Source organism: Megalobrama amblycephala, linkage group LG2 (assembly GCF_018812025.1).
Source record: "Megalobrama amblycephala isolate DHTTF-2021 linkage group LG2, ASM1881202v1, whole genome shotgun sequence".
Taxonomy (NCBI): Eukaryota; Metazoa; Chordata; class Actinopteri; order Cypriniformes; family Xenocyprididae; genus Megalobrama; species Megalobrama amblycephala.
In genome coordinates, this window is record NC_063045.1 from 16,520,552 (window position 1) to 16,543,290 (window position 22,739).

General features: G+C 35.1%; 1 protein-coding gene across 1 annotated transcript; it reads left to right on the plus strand.

Annotated features, from left to right (window-relative positions):
* Positions 1–156: 156 nt before the first annotated feature.
* On the plus strand, positions 157–21,570 carry kif14 (kinesin family member 14). Its single transcript, XM_048183111.1, has 29 exons — positions 157–1,439; positions 1,763–2,017; positions 2,135–2,222; positions 2,325–2,423; positions 2,529–2,581; positions 3,230–3,260; positions 3,366–3,473; positions 3,610–3,726; positions 3,918–4,036; positions 4,405–4,577; positions 4,859–5,006; positions 6,676–6,739; positions 6,871–7,055; positions 10,491–10,593; positions 10,700–10,854; positions 10,934–11,081; positions 11,153–11,305; positions 11,976–12,108; positions 12,205–12,298; positions 12,531–12,672; positions 13,417–13,520; positions 13,982–14,082; positions 16,400–16,630; positions 16,779–16,966; positions 18,598–18,750; positions 18,878–19,000; positions 19,181–19,246; positions 20,588–20,729; positions 20,823–21,570. The coding sequence occupies exons 1-29, from the start codon at positions 622–624 to the stop codon at positions 21,161–21,163; spliced, it is 4,635 nt and encodes a 1,544-aa protein (XP_048039068.1). The 5' UTR covers positions 157–621; the 3' UTR covers positions 21,164–21,570.
* Positions 21,571–22,739: the final 1,169 nt, after the last annotated feature.

Here is a 22,739-nt window from a genome sequence, read left to right on the forward strand (position 1 = left end):
AAATAAATTAAATAGTTTTTCACATTACAGTAAATGTAAATGGTGAGAAATGCGCTTTTTATGTGCCTAAAATATCGCAATAAGAAATGTATTCGTGTTAATACCATACAAAAGTGCTTTATTTCTGCCTTCTCATTTTCGGCTGAAACACCCCGTTCTCAGGCTTGGAGATTCACCCGTACTCTGCCATCTGTTGGTTGGTGGGTGTTACTGCGTGCCCTGGCGTCAGTCTGAACTGACCAATCACAGCACGCCTACTGTTTTTGAATTAGAGCGGCGGTATGGCGGAGTGTGAACAGCGAGTTATTGTTGTTATTTAGCGATGTACAGTCTGTTACTTTCTCAACATTAAAACGGAAGTAAACGGGAAGAAGAAATGACTGCGATTTTAATCCGTAAACAAAATAACTTTTAATTTACAAAACGATTGTTTAATGACAGGATATCAACACTTGCAGGTCAGTTTTAGTTATGTGTTTACGTCAATATGTATTTTTAAATAAATTGACAGGTTATTCACCTCGTTATTATAAAACAATGAAGACATTTGTGGACTGAAGTATATGCGGGGCAATCTTAAAACAATTTTATATTCAAAAGTGTTATGTTTGGACCTATTAAATGATGGATGGATCAAAAGAGGAGAACACATCATCTTTTAATAAAACAAAAGAAGTGAACAGGACTTATGTTGTCTCAGCACTCACAAAATGTGGAGAAAACACATTTAAAACACCATCTTCTGGCAGACTCACTCTTCAGAGAAAACCCAGCAAACCCCATGTAAACCACCATGAAGAAACCACACAAGAGAACCAAAGAGGAGAGAAACGTCTGACCCTTCAGCGCCGGACAAGAACGGGGTCCATCAGCAGAACCAAAGTCCTGACCGAACCCAATCCAGCACCATCTTCAGCAAAAGAGTCCCATGAAACTATCAAAACACCTGGGAAAACCTCATGTGGTGCTCACAAAACAAGTTCTGAGAAGGTCAGTGCCACCCATAATGAGGGTAAAACCATTTCAACACCTACAAGAAGAACCCAGTTTGAGAAATTAAGTGTCAAGAGGGACGTCTTTGAGAGGTTGGCTGGTAAAGATGCATCTAGACCCACACCTACAAAGAACACATCTGCTGGAAGACAGAAGCCACCACAGATGAGCACCGAAACTGGCAGATCAGCATGTGGCGCAACCAGTGAGAAGGTTCCGATTGGTGGTTTAAATAGGCACATGACACCCGCATCACATTCAGCACAGGTGAGGAGACCTACCACCCTAATGAGCTCCACAGCTCATGGAGGAACGAGAGCTTCTAGAACCACTGCTGCTGAAGGACATGTTCCTCCTGAAGCTGTGAGCAGAACAAGTGCTCAAGAACTGAAGATGGAGAACAGTACGGTCACTGTTGCAGTTCGAGTTAGACCTTTCAGTTCAAGGTAAGAAATTGTTTTTAAACTTTTATTTTGGCTGCATGTTGATTAGTATACAAATTTGTTACTTAAAAAAAAAAAAAAACGTAATAAAAAGGTGAGTTCGGCCTGTCTGACTGTATAAAATAATAACTATTGCGAGAAAATTCTAAATAGTTTTAGTATTTAGTTTGACCTGAACATTTTAATATTATAATAATGTTAATTATTACAATAATAATATACATATAATAATGTATAATGTACTATTATATAATTAATTAATATAATTATTTTAGAGGACAATGCCACTTATTTGTACTTAAAGTTTCACTTCATTGTGTCCGCAGGGAGAAGAATGAGAAAGCCCGTCAGGTGATCTTCATGGACAACCAAGAAACTTTAGTGCAACATCCGGATACTAAACAAAACTACTCATTTACCTTTGACTTCTCTTTTTGCTCCATCAATGAATCGGATGCAAGTTTTGCAAGTCAGCAGATGGTTTATGAAAAACTGGCTCGGCCCTTGCTTGAAAGAGCATTTGAGGGATTTAACACTTGTCTTTTTGCCTACGGCCAAACAGGTTCTGGAAAGTCCTACACGTAAGTGACGTTTCTCTTTGACACTGTGTTTTTAATAAATATTCAAAACTACTTAAAGGAAAAACGGCTTACTATTTACATCAATAATTTTTAAGTGTCATTTTGGATGTTTTCTAGTATGATGGGTTTTGGTGAAGAGGCTGGAGTTATTCCCAGATTCTGCGAGGAGCTTTTCTCAAGATTGTCCAGAACTGAAACCAAAGAGGTTACTACTGTCACATACAATAATTATTCATTTACAGTTTATGGATGAATTATAATTATAGTGTGTTTAACCTTTTTAAATGCAAGTTTATTTATTTTAAAGATCTCTTGCCATCTGGAGATGAGCTATTTTGAGATTTACAATGAGAAAATCCATGATTTGCTGGTGGCAAAGGACGAACAAAACCTGAAGAAAATGCCTGTAAGTACAACTACTCAATAAAACGCATTAAATGCTACAAACGTCATGTTGTTTCTTTGTTTTCCTAATTGATGAGCAATTCCATTCTTTTCATGTCTTTTCCAGTTGCGTGTCAGAGAACATCCCGTTTACGGGCCTTATGTTGCAGACCTGTCCACGTAAGCAAACATTTAAACCAAACACCACGGTTACTATACTCATGGAAAACCAGAGAATTTTTTTATTGTTTTTATTTTGTTAGTTTTGTTTAGTTTCCTAGTTTTGTTTGGTTTGGTTGTTTTGGTTTTGGTTTGGATTTGGTTGTTTTTGTTTTGGTTTGGATTCAGTTGTTTTGGTTGGTTTTGGTTGTTTTGTTATTTTGTTGTGTTGTAGTTTTGTTTGGTTTTGGTTTGTTTTAGTTTGGATTCAGTTGTTTTGGTTGTTTTAGTAATTTTGTTGTCTTATTGTTTTAGTTTTGTTATTTTGTTGTGCTATTGATTTGGCTTGTTATTTTATTGTGTTGTAGTTTTGGTTGTTTTTGTTGTTTTTATTTTTTGTTATTGATATGGTTTGGTCTTTATTTTGTAGTGTTGTAGTGTTTGTTTGGATCCGACTGTTTTGGTTTGGATTCAGTTGTTTTTTTTTCTTTGTTTTTTTTGTTATTTTGTTGTGTTGTACTTTTTTGTTTATTTTGTTGTGTTATTGATTTGTTATTTTTTGCATTTGGTTGTTTTTTTTTTATTATTTTGTTGTGTTATTTTGTTTTGGATTCGGTTGTTTTTGTTTAGTTTTGTGCTGCTGTTACTAATCTTTATGCTCTCTTTCAGGAATGTAGTCACATCCTATGCTGATATTCGGGTAATTTACATTTGCATTTCTGTTAACTTTATACATTCAAAGCCCATTTTTTTAATGTGTTTAACTATTAATACAACTTCCTTTTTCCCTATGTCATCTTCTAAGACTTGGCTTGAACTCGGTAACAAACAGAGAGCCACGGCCGCCACCGGCATGAACGATAAAAGCTCCAGATCGCACTCTGTTTTCACTCTGGTCATGACGCAAACTAAAGTAAGACCTTTAGATTTATTTGGTTACATTTGTCCTATTGAAGTGAGATGCTACTTTTACTTCAAGCAGCAAATTAATAGTTTATTAATGCATTTGTGATGGTTATGTTCATATGATGTTGTTTGCATGTGCACAGACTGAGTTTGTGGAGGAAGAGGAGCACGATCACTACATCACCAGCCGGATCAATCTGGTAGATTTGGCAGGAAGTGAGCGCTGTACTTCAGCCCAGACCAGTGGAGACCGGCTCAGGGTAATCCAGCATCCAATAGCTCTGTTTATTCTGTGTCATGATTACCCATAATGCATTCTGCTGCTTACTGTTCTGTACATGTTAATAGGGGCATATATATTTGCTCTGACAATGATTGGATTATGATTCTTTATGAAATAATGCAATGCATCATGAAATCTTAAGTTGGACAATTTATTTATTTTTCCCAGGAGGGAGCAAGTATCAACAAGTCTCTACTCACTCTGGGAAAGGTGATTTCGTCGCTCTCGGAACAGACTCAGAGCAGAAAGAAAGTCTTCATCCCATACAGAGAGTCAGTGCTCACATGGTGAGAAACTTTTGCTTATGAGTTCGTTTTGATTTATATAATATTTCACTGCTGTTTTATTAGTTCAACTAAAACAATCAAAAAACAGCTACAACACAAAACAGCTTCTGCAATATAATGTATTTTCACACCCATGATGTTTTATTTTTATTTATTAATTTCCCCACCCATTAATGATATTCTGATTTATAAAATGGAAACAAAATTTTAAATATTTTGATGAAAGAAAACAAACGGGTGCTGATGAATTGTGCACAATAAGACCAGCAACTTTTGTTAATTTTCATTAAATGTAAAATATAGCATAACATGCAAGATATATTGCTGTCAAAAGAAACAGAAGTGCTTCAGCTCCCTCTTGTGTTCAGGTTACTGAAGGAAAGCCTCGGTGGGAACTCCAAGACAGCCATGATCGCCACCCTGAGCCCTGCAGCCAGTAGCATGGACGAGAGCCTGAGCACGCTGCGTTACGCCCAGCAGGCCCGTATGATCATTAACATTGCCAAAGTCAACGAGGACACCAACGCCAAACTGATCCGAGGTCAGTCACCTGTGTTTAACTGTGTTACATCTGTTAATTCTGTTGGTGTTTATACTCCATCAGCTGTCATAACCAACAATAACGTACCAGCACAGCTCTCCTCTAGAGGGCAGTAATTCACTAATGTGTATGTGTGTTGTGTACAGCCACTGACAGCAATAAAATATCCACCATTTAATTTTTTTATTTATTATTATTTTCTTTGCATAGATAATTTGAATGTGTATGACATGTAACATATGTTATGACATGTAACATATTTCATGAACCTGTGTGTCCAGAGCTGAAAGCAGAGGTGGAGAAGCTCCGTGCGGCTCAGATGAGCTCTCAGGGCATCGAGCCTGAGAAAATGAGACTGTTTCAGCAAGAGATTGCCACTCTTAAGACTAAACTCTGTCAACAGGAGCACGAAATGGCTGAGGCTCACAGGTGCGTGGATATAAACTACAAAAATCAGTGTTATGACTATGAAAATGAAAATAAAAATAAATGAAGTGTTGTTCACAACCTATTTTATTTTTGAATGTAACAGTTTATTTAAAAGGTTAGTTCACCCAAAAATTTTTCATTAATTACTCACCCTAATGTCATTCCAAACCCATAAGACCTTCATTCATCATCGGAACACAAATGAAAATTTTTTTGATGAAATCAGAGAGCTTTCTGTTCCCTCTGTTCTGAAGATGAACGAAGGTCTTATGGGTGTGGAATGACATGAGGGTGAGTAATTGTTGACAGCATTTTTGGGTGAGGTTACAAGAATGGAGCAGAAATATTTAAAGAATAAATTACATTTTTTTTTTAATCCCTTTTATTTTCATTGTGCAGCTTATTGATAATAATCGACAATCATTTTTTGTGAACTTGTTTTTAAATGGTGTAAATGGCATACTTTTTATTAGTACTATTATTCAAATTTAAATATAATTATGATAATTTATGTGATGTTTGATTATAAAATAACATGATTATACATTTATTATAATATATAACTTTTATTCAGCAAGGATGTATTATACTGAACAAAAGTGAGAGTAAAGACATTATAATATTACAAAAAAAAGCAGCACAACTGTTTTCAACATTGATAATCATAATCAATGTTTCTTGAGCAGCAAATCAGCATATTAGAATGATTTCTGACGGATCATGTGACACTGAGGACTGGAGTAATAATGCTGAAAATTCAGCTTTGCCATCACAGGAATACATTTTATTTTAAAAAGTATTCAAAGAGAAGTTATTTTAAATTGTTTTAATAAAATGTTTTTTTTATTATCAAATAAATAATACAACCTTAGTAAGCCTAAGTGACTTTTCATAAACATAAAAAAAAATCGTACTGACCCCAAAATTTTGAACCGTAGTATAGTTAAAAGTAATCAAGGCATGTTTTGTGCTCTGTTTTTCAGTAAGTGAAATTATGAATTGTAATATTTTACCTTTTATATGAACCAATATAAGAATTCATGTGAATAAACACCAATATTTACATAAATGTTTACTAAAATCTTGGAAGTATTCAGGCGTGACATGCCTCAAACACAACCGTAAGCTCTCTGATGTTCCTACTTCCTTTAAAATGCAAAAATTCAAGTCAGCGGGCCTGTAGCCAGATAAGTTTGAGGATACAGAATATGGTTTTGGAACAGAACAAGCCGAAAGCACATTTCCTCACCGTCTCTGTGCTTGCTACAGTATTTTGATGTGGTCTCCGCTCAGCAGACGGGATGTTATGGGGTTGAAACATGTTTGGCTGTTTTCCCAACCACTGACATCAGTGGAAAAGTAAAGCCAGTTCAGACGGAATAGTCATTTTATTGTAAATATAATTATAATTTAATAAAAAAAAAAAACGAAGACAGTTTTTCCATTGGAATAGCATGCATAGATGCATGCATGGAATATTGTGCTTTTTTAATTAAAGTTATATTGAATTAATTTGAAACAATAAATAAACATATCATATATATGATAATTCCTAATGTATTTTATTTTTCTTTATATTTTATAATAATATAAGATTTTGTCACAAACTTGCACTAAAACGTTTTACACAAATAAAATAAAAATTTTTCCCATCATTTAATATGTGCAGAACTTGGAAGGAAAAGCTGGAAGAGGCAGAAAGGAGGAAACGTGAGGAAACCAAGGAGCTGCAGGTAACGAACACTTGCAAATGACAGTCAGACCTCATTGTCTGATGGATCGATGAGCTTTTTCAAATGCGTTTCATGGCCATTTTCTTTCTTCTTCACTTTCTTCATCTGTTTTTTCTCTGTACCTCGTTCAGCGCTCCGGTGTCACCTTTAAAGTGGATAATCGGCTGCCTAACCTTGTGAACCTGAATGAGGATCCGCAGCTGTCAGAGATGCTGCTGTACATGATTAAAGAGGGCGAGACCAAGGTCGGCAAGCTCAAGTCTGAGTCGGCCCACGACATCCAGCTGTCTGGAGCTCTCATCGCTGATGAGCACTGGTGAGACAGATCACATACTAGCCCATTGATTTGTTTAAAAGGAACATATCATGTTAAAGGTACACTATGTAACTTTTTTGTTCAAAATGAACAGCATTTAAATAATGAGTCTTTCTTCCAAAATGTGTTTTTTGTCTTACCCTGATTCACTATGGTAAACTTATTATGAGTGTTAATGTTTTAGACCTGAGGGGATGTCTCGTCATATCCGTAAATAGAAAAAAGTTGGCTACTTCTGATGCAAATGTGGTGTGGTGGGAGTAGTATAGGTTAGTTCTCACAATGAGCGGCAAAGGTTGACATGGTCATGCTAAATCTCCAACTTCCAGGGAATCACTGAGAATCTGCTGCCGAAAAGAAAACGTGACAGAGCTTGTAATAAAACAAGAATCAACATTGACTTGGCTTTTCGACGTGAACTGAGGGATTTGAAATGTTGTAAAAGTGACGCGGAGATGTTTTTATTACTCAACAGGTGACTCGATATTGAACAGATAAATTTCAATATGTAGCTCTTTAACTGAGTTCATTGTAAAGTATTATATATTATGAAAGGTTGTTTCATTATGGTTGTTGTAGCGCTGTGCAAGAGTTTATTTTCGAGGAAGTACCGTGTCTTTAATTGGGTAAATCTACAGTAATGTTATCTGTTAGTCAGCTTGAGATCCTTTCCATCTAAACTAGTTATATCTAGTATTGAATGTTTTATGAGCAGTAGGATAACCATTTTTATCCACACAGACATGCAGAGCCGAAGCACAACCAAAATAAAGTTCTTCCGCAAAATGCATGCAGTTTTGTTTTTAACAGCTAGAAGACCAAAAGTTACCTTTAAATATGATTGGATGTACATTTAAAGGGACAGTTTGCCAGAAAATGTAAATTCTGTCATTATTTACTCATTCTGATGTTGTTCTAAATCTGTATGACTTAATTTCTTCCATGGCAGTGTTGTTATTTTTGACTAAATCTAAAACTATTAAAAATATTGTTCGGTTACAGAAGCTGAAATAAAAAAAACATTAATATTAGAGGCAAAACCTAAACTTGATTAGACAAGCTGCCTTGGAAACTGACTGAAATGATTAAGTTTAGGTTGAAGTACTAAAATTACTAAAACTGAAATATAGAATATAGAAATATTTTTTTAAAACAATAATAAAAATAACAAAAGTTGATCACTTTTGTGCATACAAATTACAGTGAATAAAGGACTGAAAAAGGCCATTTATTGCTTGCATACATGCATACTCTTTTTTTATTTTTACATATATATATATATATATATATATACAGGGAGTGCAGAATTATTAGGCAAGTTGATTTTCTGATCATATTTTTTTCCCAAGCACATTTTACCAATTCCAATCCACATCAATCTTAATAACTACTATTAATATTGTTTTTAATCATTTATAAGTGATATATAATTGTTCATGAAGGCTGGAAATGAAAAATGCCTTATATTCAGGTGTGCAGAATTATTAGGCAAGTTTTCTTTTACAGGCAAAATGAGCCAAAAAAGAGATTTAACTCAGACTGAAAAGTCAAAAATTATTAAATACTCATGAGAAGGACGCAATACTAATGCAATACTAGAAATTGCAAAGTTAAAGCATGACCAAGGGACAGCAAAATGCTCATTGGGTCAGCGGGGTCAGACAAAAACAGGTGGAAAAGAAAAGACACGTTAACTGCAAAATAATTAAGAATTATGTGTGAAACCATCAGGAACCCTTTAGTCTCCAGCGCCACCATTTTCCAGAACTGCAACCTACCTGGAGTCTCCAGAAGTGCAAGGTCTCAGGATCTCAGAGACTTAGGTTAGCTAAAGAATCCTAAAAAATGACCCGCACTTGATAAGAATCACAAGCTGAAGTGTTATAAAATACATGAAGACTGGGTTTTTATAGGCCTTATAAACAGACAGCTTGAGAGTGACTCCTGAAGGACCAGCACCACATCCTCTTGTACCACTGTTTGAAGAATTTATCTTCCAGAATCTGGCAGTAAGTTTTGGAAGATCATTTTTAGTCCATCTCTGCAAGACAGACATTTCAGGATAAGAGATGGACTAAAAGTAAACTCCCACACCTTACTGCCAGATTCTGGATAAATTCTTCAAACAGTGGTACAAGAGGATGTGGTGCTGGTCCTTCAGGAGTCACTCTCAATCTGTCTGTCTATAAGCCCTATTAAAACCCAGTCTTCATGTATTTTATAACACTTCAGCTTGTGATTCTTATCAAGTGCAGGTCATTTTTTAGGATTCTTTAGCTAACCTAAGTCTCTGAGATCCTAACACCTTGCACTTCTGGAGACTCCAGGTAGGTTGCAGCTCTGGAAAATGGTGGCGCTGGAGACTAAAGGGTTCCTGATGGTTTCACACTTAATTCTTCACCTTAATTCTTAATTATTTTGCAGTTAACATGTGTCTTTTCTTTTCCACCTGTTGTTGTCTGACCCCGCTGACCCAATGAGCATTTTGCTGTCCCTTGGTCATGCTTTAACTTTGCAATTTCTAGTATTGCATTAGTATTGCATCCTTCTCATGAGTATTTAATAATTTTTGACTTTTCAGTCTGAGTTAAATCTCTTTTTTGGCTCATTTTGCCTGTAAAGAAAACTTGCCTAATAATTCTGCACACCTGAATATAAGGCATTTTTCATTTCCAGCCTTCATGAACAATTATATATCACTTATAAATGATTAAAAACAATATTAATAGTAGTTATTAAGATTGATGTGGATTGGAATTGGTAAAATGTGCTTGGGAAAAAAATATGATCAGAAAATCAACTTGCCTAATAATTCTGCACTCCCTGTATATATATATATATATATATATATATATATATATATATATATATATATATATATATATATATATATATATATATATACTTTTTTTTTTTTAATTTTCATGCTATGGCCAATAACCAATAAATAACTGATATTAAAGTTTCATGCTCTTTTGTGTAAAAATAAAGCAAAAGTCGAGGGCAGGGTTTTATTTTAGAGCACCTTTCTCCATCTCTCGCTCATAGCAGACTGACGGTTGGAGGGGAGTGGTTAAGGAAGCAAATATTCAGATTTTGATTAAAGATTACCACGACAAACAATTTTTTTCTGTGTTTAAACTTGCACGGGTTCATTGTTCACCACAAGACTAGTAATCCGAACTAACAAAGTAAATAGGGTCAATTTTGATTTCATGCTGACTTTAAACTACTTTTTTTTTTTTAATGCTCCAAGTTAATTTAGGCACCATAACATTATAATGTACAGTAGCAACCACCCAGAATACCCTAGCAACCACATAGCAAACGATTTGTCTGAGAGACTTGAAGAGACTAAAAAATAGAGGAAATGAGCATGAGCAATTAAATATCTAATATCAATTGATATATTTCCAATATTTCATCTTTTTTCAGTGTCATCTCAAGCGTTAAAGGTACCGTCAGCATTAAACCAATGCCGAACGCCAAGACCTTTTTGAATGGACATCTTGTGTCTGAGATCACCGTTCTCCACCACGTAAGTTCTTGTTGCTATTCTGAAGCGAAACCTCTAAAATGTTGTCTGTTCTGAGAACCTCCACATAAATCCTAAAATTGTTTATTCACTTTTTACTCTATTTTAGGGAGACCGTGTGATTCTTGGAGGAGATCACTACTTTCGGTTCAACCACCCCGCTGAGGTTCAGAGCGGGAAACGCGCATCCTGTTGGAACAGTGGAGATGGTCAAAAAGATTTTGAGTTTGCCAAAAACGAGCTGCTGTCGGCCCAGAGAGCTCAGTGAGTATAAGCCCAAGATTTTCCACTTCAGGAACTCATGTTTGACTTTCTTGATTTTCATTATCACTTTTCTTCATAGGCTTGAAGCGGAGATCGAGGAGGCTCGGTTGAAGGCCAAAGAGGAGATGATGCAGGGCATTCAGGTGGCAAAAGAGATGGCACAGAAAGAGCTGAGCGAGCAGAAGAGTCTGTACGAGAACAGGATCAAAGCTCTGGAGAGAGAGCTGGTAAGCGGATACGTGTCAATGTATAGAATGTGTGACTCCAGTGTTCTCCAGTTAATCAAATGCATCCTCAGGAGGAGGAGAGTGAAAGGAAAAGAGAACAGGAGCTGGATAAAAAGAGAGTCGTCAGCCAGGTAGAGCAATTGCATACAGCAAAGACTCTACTGGAGCAGGAAGTCAACACCCATAAAAGACGTCTGCAGATGGAGGCCCAGGCTACTAGACAGGTACAGAAGGATTAAAGATTAAATTAAAATTGATGGTCTTTTTAAAATTGAATAAAGGTTGAAACATAAGTGTAATTGATATGATTAGCCTTTGGCTTGACTACATTAATCAAACAGCTAATAACGTGTGGCTAATGTTGCAAAAACCATGTTCCCGATCTCCATCTCAGAGTCAGACTGCTGCCTTCTAAAAATCAGCGTTCTTAGAAATAATGATAGGAAAAGCCGTTGATGGGATTGGTTACATGTTTATGACGTTAGGAATTAGGGGCCTTTTTTCACTGCAGGTATTTTATTTTCATTTCAGTTATTTTTTTTTTTTAGCTTTAGTTATTTTTAGTTGGGCTTAGTTATATTATTTACTTGGTTACTTAGTTTTAGATATTTTATTAGTTCTTAGTTGTTTTTTTTTGTGTGAATTTAGTTATGTTGTTTAGTTTTAGTTATATTTATTTAGTTTTGGTGTGTTATAATAATAATCATTCAGTTAGCTTTAGTTATTTATTCAGTTAGTTCTTAATTTGTTTAGTTATATTTACTTAGTTTATTTAGTTTTAGTTATATTGTTATAGTTATATTATTTGGTTTAGTCATGATTTAGTTTAGCTATTTATGTTTAAACATATTTTAATTTGTGACTTAATCAATTTTTTTATTTTTTTTTTAATAGGCGTTGGTCGATAATAATGTCCGGCATGCTAAAATTGTGGAGGCCCTCGAGGCGGAGAAGAGGAAGATTGCAGAAGACCTCGCTCAGATTGAGAGGAGACGTGCTCTTAAAGTGACCCAGACCCCTAAAACGGGTACATGGATACTTTTAATTTTAAAGATATGGAGTTTTCCGTTCGTAATGTTCTTAACAGTGTGGTATTCACCATAATTTTCTTCAATGTTTGTAGCCTACCCACAGTGGGACACCATGAAGCTGTCTTTGATGATTGAAGAAGCAAACAAAATCAGTGCCAAACTCAGGAAACACACAGTCTTCAGCAGGTACAATTATTCTGGAAAAGTTAGTCCATTTAGTCGGCTAAAAATTGCACTTTGTGTGGACCACATTTATAAAACATAAAACATTTATAAAATCCAGTAATGGCTAATGACTGGAAAAGTGCTAGTTTAGTCAATTTATCCATAACTGAGTGTTTTTTATATTCTGCCTCGTTCATTCTGGACATTAAACTGTTTGACTGGAAAAAGATGTGGATTTATGTTTTCACAACAGACATGAGATGACCGATAAAGAGAACGAGGGTGGAGACGCCCAACTGCAGGTCCAAGTTCAGAACACCAAACTGGGAATTTCCACCTTCTGGAGTCTGGAGAAGTTCCAGAGCAACTTGGCTGCCATGAGGGAGCTCGAGCAGGTGGCTTCATAAAAGATGTTCACCCAGTTATAGCCGTAAACATGCTTGAGCTTCAGTAAACTGGAGTGCATGGTGACGTTTCTGTTGCAAATTCAATGGCAAAACACGTGGTTCAAAACCTCAGTGTACATAGCTGCACTAAAAATGTTTGGTGTTCTTTTGTTTGTTTTTTGTTTTGTTTAGTGTTTTGTTTTTTGTATAATCTTACTTAACATTGTAAAGTTTTGCTTTATTTTTTTAATTTAGTGTTTAGTTCTTTTATTTTATTTTATTTTTGTTTGGTTTTGTTGCATTTCACTTGACATTAGAAAGTTGTTTTAATTTTATTTAGTTTAGATTAGTTTTGTTTGATTTCTAATTTTTTTATTTAGTGTTTAGTTCAGTTTTATTTTATTTTGATTTTTGTTTTGTTTTGTGTAGCATTTCACTTGACATGGGAAAAAATTATTCTGTTTATTGTTTAGCTTTATTTTATTTAGTTAATATGATTTTTTTAAAACTTTTTTTTGTGTGTAGCATTTCACTTGACATTGGACACTTTGTGCTTCACTTGATTTGGACACAGTGTTGCGTATTTAACCTAGAACTTGGTTGTTTGAACACAATATTACATGAGGCCATTTGAAGCTTGTTTATTTCCTTGTAATTACCCAGTAAAAGCAGAAAGCATGTAGTATTGGCACTTGTTCTTATTATCATAAAAGAATCGGAGGCTAAATCAAGTCTGATGTTTATTGGCTGTAGGGGGAAAGCGCCTCTAAAGATGACGACGTGTTTTACGACCCTAATGATGAGTGGGAACCGGACCTATCTGCCTCTTCCTCAACCTCATCTTTCTCTCGCAGAAGGTATTTGAATTTATTAGTCCACAGTGGTGGTGTTCTGCTCTCTGTACTCGAGGAACCAAAGTAAAAGTATACTTTTGCCCAGTGCTAGTTCTTGTCTTCCACCGTGATGTTATTTTTCCACTTAAGTAAGCACTTAGGAAAAGCACATTCCTGCATTCCATTTTTTTTTTTTTTTTTTTACCTATTTTCATTGCCTTCATGAACATGTGACTACAGCAAAATTCAGTGTTAGAAAGTCAAAACCCATTCTACACCTGTAAAGCCCTCCTTCTCAAAGCTCATATGTTCCTTTGCTTTTCCACTTGTGATTTCCTCTTGTGTCTATCATTCCTTGAAATGAACAGTAAATGATGTTCAACTGAAAGTGTACATCATGTAACTGGCTGTTGAAGAAGAGTTATATGACTGATAATGATGGTTCAAGTTCATATGTATCTGAATCTCTTTTTTTTGTGACTCAGGAGTAGAAGCTTGCTAAAGAGCAGGAGGATATCTGGGCGTCTCTATGAGATCCGTGTGCACCCTATTCAAAGCCTACATTGTGCTCCCTCACAGTCCACAGGTACCTTTTTATATCATCTATATGTATATAATGAACTGGCTTCATTATGCGAAGTTTAATTCTTTAAATGATTTTAATAGCCTACTGCAGATTTTAGCATCGTTCAAATTTAGGGTTGGGAATAGAAAATTGATTCCAATTCTGGAATCGGATACTTAAAGCGAGGAATCGGAAACTTGTTATAATATTAAATTTTTGCTTCCACTTATCGATTCCTGTGTGCACATTTTAATGTGGTTTTAAACCATTCAAGTGCAAGAAGACGTGAAGGAGAACTCAATTCGGTACTCGCACCTCTCATAAAGTGTATGAATAGTGAATTGATATCTCTTTCGCGTTGTCTTGCACTTGAACAAACAAACACAAGATTATGTCAAAATATCCTCGTAAACACAGTCGGTTATGTATTAAGTGAACATAACAGTATATTGGATCCTTCACGAGGTCTTAAAGTGACAATAGCCTAGTAAACCTGCTGCTGTCTGTTATTGCTGAGAAAAAGAAAATAATTTAATGATCCTGACTTAATAACTTTTTTTAAAGTTTTTTAAAACTTTTAAATAAACTTTTCCTGATAATTTACTTACCCCCATGTCATCCAAGATGTTCATGTCTTTCTTTCATCAGTTGAAAAGAAATGAAGGTTTTTGATGAAAACATTCCAGGATTATTCTCCTTATAATGGACTTCAATGGACTCCAGACGGTTTTACAGTTTCAGTGCAGCTTCAAAAGGCTTTAAACGACACCAGACGAGGAATAAGGGTCTTATTCTTACGGTTCGTTCCGTAAGTAGAATAGGAAAGGCGTAGGACATACAGCATAAGCGTTTTGAAGAATGCAGAAACAGGAAGTACGTTCAATGCGATATTTTGTGTTTATAAAGCATATACAGTTGTATTTTTTTTTCAAAAATGACCGATCGTTTCGCTAGATAAGACCCATATTCCTCGTCTGGTATCGTTTAAAGCCCTTTGAAGCTGCACAGAAACTGTAATTTTGACCTTCAACCGTCTGGAGGCCATTGAAGTCCATTATAAGGGGAATAATCCTGGAATGTTTTCATCAAAAACCTTAATTTCTTTTCGACTGACGAAAGAAAGACATGAACATCTTGGATGACATGGGGGTGAGTAAATTATCAGTAAATTATCAAATTTATTTAAAAGTGGACTAATCCTTTAAGGATTAATCTTTATTTTTTATAAAAAGAAAACTATGTGCCGTGTTATTTTACATTTAATTTCAATTTCTGAACTTTGTTCACTTGTATTTGTTTGTGCTACTGCTAATTTGCTTATTTGTTCTTATTGTATTACTGACTGTATACTTGTCTTTAATAATGTTTGAAATTTATATTAGTTAGTCTACTTTATTAGTTAGTTCTTTAGTCTGCTGATTATTGTTCATGGTATTCAGCTGCAACAGAATGTTCTGCAAAAAGACAGAATAAATTTGTTTGATATCTAAATTTTTGACTTAATTTTTTTTTTAACCATATTGTAATCGATAAGAAACAGAATCGATAAGCAGAATTGGAATTGGAATCGCTAAAATTCAAACTATACCCTGCCCTATTCAAATTAGTAGACTTGAAGGTATAATTCACTCAAATTAAATTTTTGTCATCATTTACTCACCGCACAAATAAATAATTTAAAAAAATAAATCATGGTGTCTTTGAATTTTTTTTTTGTACACTGAATGTCAATGGTGTCCAAACAATGCTGTTTTGGTCCCCATTGACTTTTTTTGTATGGACAAAAACAGTTGAAACCTTCTTCAAAATGCATTCTAGTTAGGCAGCTCACAAGGTTCTGGAAGTGTTTTTATGGTTAACAAAAACTATTAGGCCAAAATAAAAAAAATAATGTTTTGGTGTAATCTCATTGGTTCAAAACCATGGTATACATAGCTGCATAATTTTTGTGTTACATCTCACTTATTCAAGGCTGAAATAAAATATAAATATTAAATAAAAAAACTTTCAAATTAAAAATTGTTGCTTTGGCAACTAACTGAAATAAATTAAAGTCGGAAGTACTGAAATTACTCAAATTAAAGCTGAAATAAAATAAATTAAAGACAACAGAATAAAAACTTAAAATGAACAAAAACTAAAAATTAATAAAAAATTAATATTAATTAATAAAAAAAAAAAAAAAAAAAATTAAAGTTAATTCTAAATGTAATTAAATACTAAAATATAAAAATACTAAAATAACAGACTAGCTTAATTTTTTAACCGGCTTAAGAAATATGACTGTGTCCCCCTGGAAAATGTCAGTTGTCTTTGATATTCTGTGTCTTTTTTTCAGGGCTGATGAACAAGCCCCCCTCCCTGCACTCCAGCACATCTGACTCTGCCCTCCCAGCCATCTGCAAAGATCTGATTGGTTCTGCCGTTGCACGTCTGCGCTCTTGTCAGTCAGCCGAAGAGAATGAAAGCTTGGCCGACAAACTGACCCTAGACCTGCTGGTGGTTCACAGTGCCGTGAGGTCCATCGCGGACCTTTATGAGCACCTTGACGACGATGGCCAGGAGAACCGTAAGCGACCAAGCGTTTTTAACAAACCTAAATCAACATACCCATACATCAGTGTCAATATTCAGCTCAGTATGAATGCACAACACCTCTGTCATCACAGGGCTACACAAAGAGCCTCATTTCGTTCTGTTTGTGTGCATGTGAACAGTGTTTGCCTGCAGTACTGAAGCCCAGACTCATCTAGTGAAGGCCACCTCTGCTGTTGAAAGGGCCGTATTCATTACGATGCACTGGGTCTCCAGCATTAAGCCAAGCTCTAACACAGTGTCTCAGAGAGCCGAGGAGCTCAAGACGGAGGTCAAGAAAATCGGAGGCTACCTTCAACTACTCATTCAGGTGCTCTTCAGGGTTCATAGTCAGTTAATAAAACGCATGTTGCATTTATGTTCAGTGATGCTTTTATCTCTGTAAAGGGGCTGGATAAAAAATAAAAATGCAGTCATCTCATTAGAAGTGTCATAAAATCAGTGTTTTGTCATTGAGATGATTTTTTTTTTTTTTTTTATCAACTTAGATTTTTGTATTGTTTTCCTTAAAACACAAAAAATATAAAAACTAAACAGTAATAATAATTATCTATTTATTTGTTTAGACATCAAATGTTAAATTATTAATATTATTTCTTGAATTTAGTTACATTACTACAATAAAAAATTAATATTTAATAATAATTATAATTTAAATAATAATAATTTATTATTATTATTGGGTGTATTTATCCAATGTTTAGGCTTTTTTTTTCTTTATTATGGAGTTCTTAAAGTCATGGTGTTAAATTTTGCACACATTGCATGAATATCTTGCAGGAATATCTTCCTCTATATTTTTGTCCTGTTTTCCAATAAAAATATATAAACATTTTTTAAAATCAAGATAATTTACTTGATGTAAAAAAATCAAGTCTCGAAAAACTAAACAAAATTAAAGGGTTAGTTCACCCAAAAACTCCCCCTCATAACGTTCCACACCCGTAAGACCTTTGTTAATCTTCAGAACACAAATTAAGATATTTTTGTTGAAATCCGATGGCTCTGTGAGGCCTCCATAGGGAGCAATGACATTTCCTCTCAAGATCCATTAATGTACTAAAAACATATTTAAATCAGTTCATGTGAGTACAGTGGTTCAATATTAATATCATAAAGCGACGAGAATATTTTTGGTGCGCCAAAAAAACCCAAAATAATGACTTATATAGTTATGGGCGATTTCAAAACACTGCTTCAGGAAGTTTCAGAGCGTTATGTATCAGCGTTTCGGATCGCGTGTCAAACCGCCAAACTGCTGAAATCACATGACTTTGGCGCTCCGAACCGCTGATTCGACACGCTGATTCATATTGCTCAGATGCTTCCTGAAGCAGTGTTTTGAAATCGACCATCACTAAATAAGTCGTTATTTAGTTTTTTTGGCACACCAAAAATATTCTCGTCGCTTTATAATATTAATATTGAACCACTGTACTCACATGAACCGATTTAAATATGTTTTTAGTACATTAATGAGAGAGGAAATGTCTTTGTTGGCTATGGAGGCCACACGGAGCCATCGGATTTCAACAAAAATATCTTAATTTGCGTTCCGAAGATTAACGAAGGTCTTGCAGGTGTGGAACGGCATGAGGGTGAGTAATAAATGACAGAATTTTAATTTTTGGGTGAACTAACCCTTTAAGTGAGTTTATGCTTAAAACCAGAACAAAGATCTGTCAATAATTTATGAAAACAACTGATTTATTTCATACATTTTCTGTATTTGGTTTAAAAAAAAAAAGGTCTTAAAGTATTAAGTTAACCTTCATAAAACCTACAGAAACTAAATTATTAAATTAAATTATTAAAAAACACATAGAAGTGTTGTACTAATGTAGTTAATTAATGGGTTTTAGTGTGCTAAGTATCAGCATTGGAATTTTGGGTAAAGGCCTTACAAGACCGTGTTGGTCTTTCTGTGTCTTGGTCTTTCAGGGTTGTGATTCTGAGATTTCCTCCATGGTAACAGAGGCCCGGAGAAAGGTTGCCGATTGTATGAATGCGGCTCTCAAAACTATCGGTTTGTTGGCGGCAGTGAATGGGACTGATCTTCATTTGACTGAACTTGGTTCAGGGATCATAGACTATGTGAGTAGATTTCCTCATCTTTTGCACTTTTGCAGCTCAATAGTAAAAGTTTGACCAGTCTTTAAATATCAGAATCAAAAAGTAGTACTACTGTGATATCTTGTTTTTCTTTGCTCTTTCTCTTTAGAGGTCAGTTGTGGATTCTCTGCAGGAAGGGATGCATCAAAGTGTGACAGATCTTCTCTTCATAGGTCTGAAAATCTCTGCTGAGATGCTTCAAGATGCTCAGATAACTCGCGCTGGAACACCGGTCAGTTCTCTTAATAAATATTTCACTTAATACATGCCATGGAATATTATTGTAAACTCAGGAAATAACCTTACAATGATCCAGTTAATAGTGCAAATACATTTAACATGTTTTATATTAATTGATGTAAATATACACTTTAGCATCATTTTATAACCTTTGTTGATTTTTGTTTTACAGATTCAGCAATCCAAAATGCGGGATGTCGCCCACACTCTGAAAAGCTACTTCGACTGCTGCTTGTCGGTACGCCTTACAAACAGCTGTTTTCGTCATTGTGGTTAAAATGTTTTGGATTGATGACCACCCCAACAATGACTGAGGGGGACAGCGCTTGTAAAACGTCGAACCTGAGCGGTCTTATCGCACGTCTTGGGTCGTTTTGCTGTTTAGAACATAAATGGATTGAGTGGAGTGTCATCTGTCACCTTAATGTGGCTGTAACTGTTATCTTCAATACACAAACTACAGGCTCGTTGTTATTGTTCAGCAAGAGAATGGGATGCTGGGATAAGGAAAAATGGATGCATCTCACCTACTCACCCATTTCCTTTAACCCACCAACCGTACCTAAACCCTGTGGGCTAAAACAAATTAGAGGCCATGTAATATATACATTAAAAAATAAAAAAACATTTATTTTATGTATTTTTTTTACAATTTGGTTTTTGTTTAATTTTTGGTTTTGTTTGCTGTGTTTTTTTTTTTTTTTTTTTTTTTTTTTTTTTGGGGGGGTGTATTTTTGTTTTTGATGGTTGGTTTTTGCTTTATTATTTTTGTCTTGATTTTTGGGAGGTTTGTTTGGTCTGGTATTTTAGTTTTTGTTTTTAATTTAATTTTTTGTTTTTAGTTTGTTTGGTTCGGTTTCGTTTTGGAGTGTTTTTTTGTGTTTGGTTGTATTTATTTAGTTTTTTGTTTAGTTTTTAACTTTTGTCTTGTTTTTGGGAGGTTTGTTTGGTTTTGTTTGGTGTGGTTTTATTTGTTTGGTTGTAATTTTTTTTGGGGGGGGGGTATTTGGGTTTGTTTTTTCTTTAGTTTAGTTTTTGTTCATTTTTGGAGTGGTTTATTTAGTTTTAGTTTTGTTTTTAATTTTTGTCTTGTTTTTGGGAGGTTTGGTTTGGTTTGGCTATTTCTTTTGTTTTGCTTTTTGTTTGGTGTGGTTTATTTGTTTGGTTGTAATTTTTTTTGGGGGGGGGTTATTTGGGTTTGTTTTTTCTTTAGTTTAGTTTTTGTTCATTTTTGGAGTGGTTTATTTAGTTTTAGTTTTGTTTTTAATTTTTGTCTTGTTTTTGGGAGGTTTGGTTTGGTTTGGCTATTTCTTTTGTTTTGCTTTTTGTTTGGTGTGGTTTTATTTGTTTGGTTGTAATTTTTTTTGGGGGGGGGGTTATTTGGGTTTGGTTTTTGTTTAGTTTGTTTTTGTTTAGTTAGTTTTTTGGAGTGGTTTATTTAGTTTTTGTTTTGTTTTTAATTTTTGTCTTGTTTTTGGGAGGTTTGTTTGGTTTGGTTTGGCTATTTCTTTTGTTTTGCTTTTTGTTTGGTTTGGATTTCATGTTTATAAGATGTTTGTTCATATCTGCTTTTTCACAGGAGAGGTCAGGCTCCACTGAGAATCGTTCAGAGGATGATGAAGGCCCGGACTTGTGTGCTGTTCAGAACACTACCGCCAAACTCCTGAAGTTAAACAGGGCGATCAAAGACCTCCACTCATCTCTGTCATGCTATCTGAGAGGTACAGCATTTTTTCCACAATAACATGCATATGAAACGTACACGGTTATGACAGATATGTGACATGACTTAATTTTATTAATGTATAATACAGGGAGTGGCAGCGATGCTGGCCTTAGTCAATCGATACTGTCTTCGTCCAAGACGATTGAGGATGCCATCAATGGCCTTCCACATGAAATGACCGGAAGACGTTCCGACAGTCTTCAGCTTCCATGTGCGAAGAATGTCTTGGTCGCCCGTGATGAAGTGCACTCTGCGTTGCAGGCTTTGCCAGCCGTGTTTGATAAAAGCACAGATGGAATACAGATGCTGGGCAGAGATAGACACTTTGTTCAACCGGATTATGGCAACAGAAATCGGACCGTGCCTAAAGTTGTGTATTCTCTTTCCTCAGGCATTAGCACGTGTTCCAGAGATGCCCGCTGGGTGTGATTTGGATTGAAGGGGTACTAGTCATGTATATAACCACATTGGGTACAACAGTAATGGTTAATTGGCTAAAATTGGCTCACTTTTCATTTTGATGTGTTTACAGTATACAGGCCTACAATAGTTTATTTAATTGTAGGATTTTAATGAAGGGCTTAATAGAATAACTTAAGAAGATGGGTTTCTGTGTATTTTGCAAATGATCAAGCTCACAAGTCTTTTATAACTCATGCACTTCTGGATATATATTTTTTGCACTTGAAACCTTTGCACAGGCTTGGTAGCGTTGGTGTTTCACAATTTCATTCACATGGAGATTTTTAGCATTTGCAACTGTGTTTACTTTGGATCATGTAATTGTTTCACACTAATTTATACTTTCATTAATAAACACTCACTGGGATAAGAAATCTGGTGTCCTATTTCAACATACTATACTGCATGCCTTTTATCTTTTATCTATGCTAATATAATATAATATTGCTTGTGTGTGAGTGTATGAATGAATTCTTGGTCACAACAGGAATCCACTGGAAAATTGTTCAAATACAAGTAACAAATTTATTTATATTTTATATAGGCTAAATGTTTTATTTAATCTTTTATCTGAAGTATGTTTACATTAAAGGGGCCACAAAATACACTGCGTTCCAAATTATTATGCAAGTGACATATCAGTAATTTAATTTGCCAGGTCTATGGAAACCCTACTTAGAGGTTGTTCCACATTATTAAGCAAGTCACAGTTCTCATGCCATATGGAGAGGAAGAAAGATCTTTCTGAAGATGAAAAGCATGAAATGGTGCAATGTTGTGCAAAAGGCATGAAAACAACTAATATTTTGTGAAACTGAATGGAGATTATCAAATTATCATAAGATTTCTGAGTGATTTAGAGCATAGCAGAACTCGGTCAGATAAAGGCTTATTAATTAAAGTTCCTGTCTAAAAAATTAATTGTATTAAAAGGGCAGCTATAAAAAAAGCCAGTGTTGAGCAGCAAACAGGTATTTGAAGCTCCTGGTGTCTCTGGAGTCTCAAGTTGCTCTCCATGCAGGCTGGCAGTTGTGCGTAAAGATGCATTTCAGCCATCACTAACCAAACCTTACAAAGAGAAACATTTACAGTGGGTGTAGAAATACATTTTTTTTACATGTTTTTTTGCAGCATGGGATAGTACATAGTGCATTGTATTTCAGAAAGTGTTATCCTCCTTTTTATATCATAGCTGAAAATGGCCAGTTATGAACTTCACATATCTTGCAAAAGTCATTTTAATACCCTCAGAGACCCTAAAGGGACCTTCCATCTCACTTCCCAATATTCCAGCCCAAATCATCACCCGCCAGCTCCTTGGTGACATCACAGTCTTGTTGGAACGTGGTGGCCATTCACCAACCATCCAGAAATCCATCCGTTTAGACCATCTATTGTAGTACAGCATTAGTCAGTGAATAAAACTATTTAAAAAATGAGTCTTCATGTATTTCTAAACCCACTGTTATTGTTTCTCTTTGTGAGGTTTGGTTAGTGATGGCTGAAATGCATGTTTATGCACAACTGCCAGCCTGCATGTGTT

What these genes read in the sequence shown, in the direction of transcription:
- kif14 (XM_048183111.1), top strand. Translation starts at nt 622, where the DNA reads ATGATGGATGGATCAAAAGAGGAGAACACATCATCTTTTAATAAAACA. An exon ending in AGGAAACCAAGGAGCTGCAG is followed by an intron (nt 6,740 to 6,870) that starts GTAACGAACACT and finishes TACCTCGTTCAG; the next exon opens with CGCTCCGGTGTCACCTTTAA. An exon ending in AGGCCCAGGCTACTAGACAG is followed by an intron (nt 11,306 to 11,975) that starts GTACAGAAGGAT and finishes TTTTTTTAATAG; the next exon opens with GCGTTGGTCGATAATAATGT.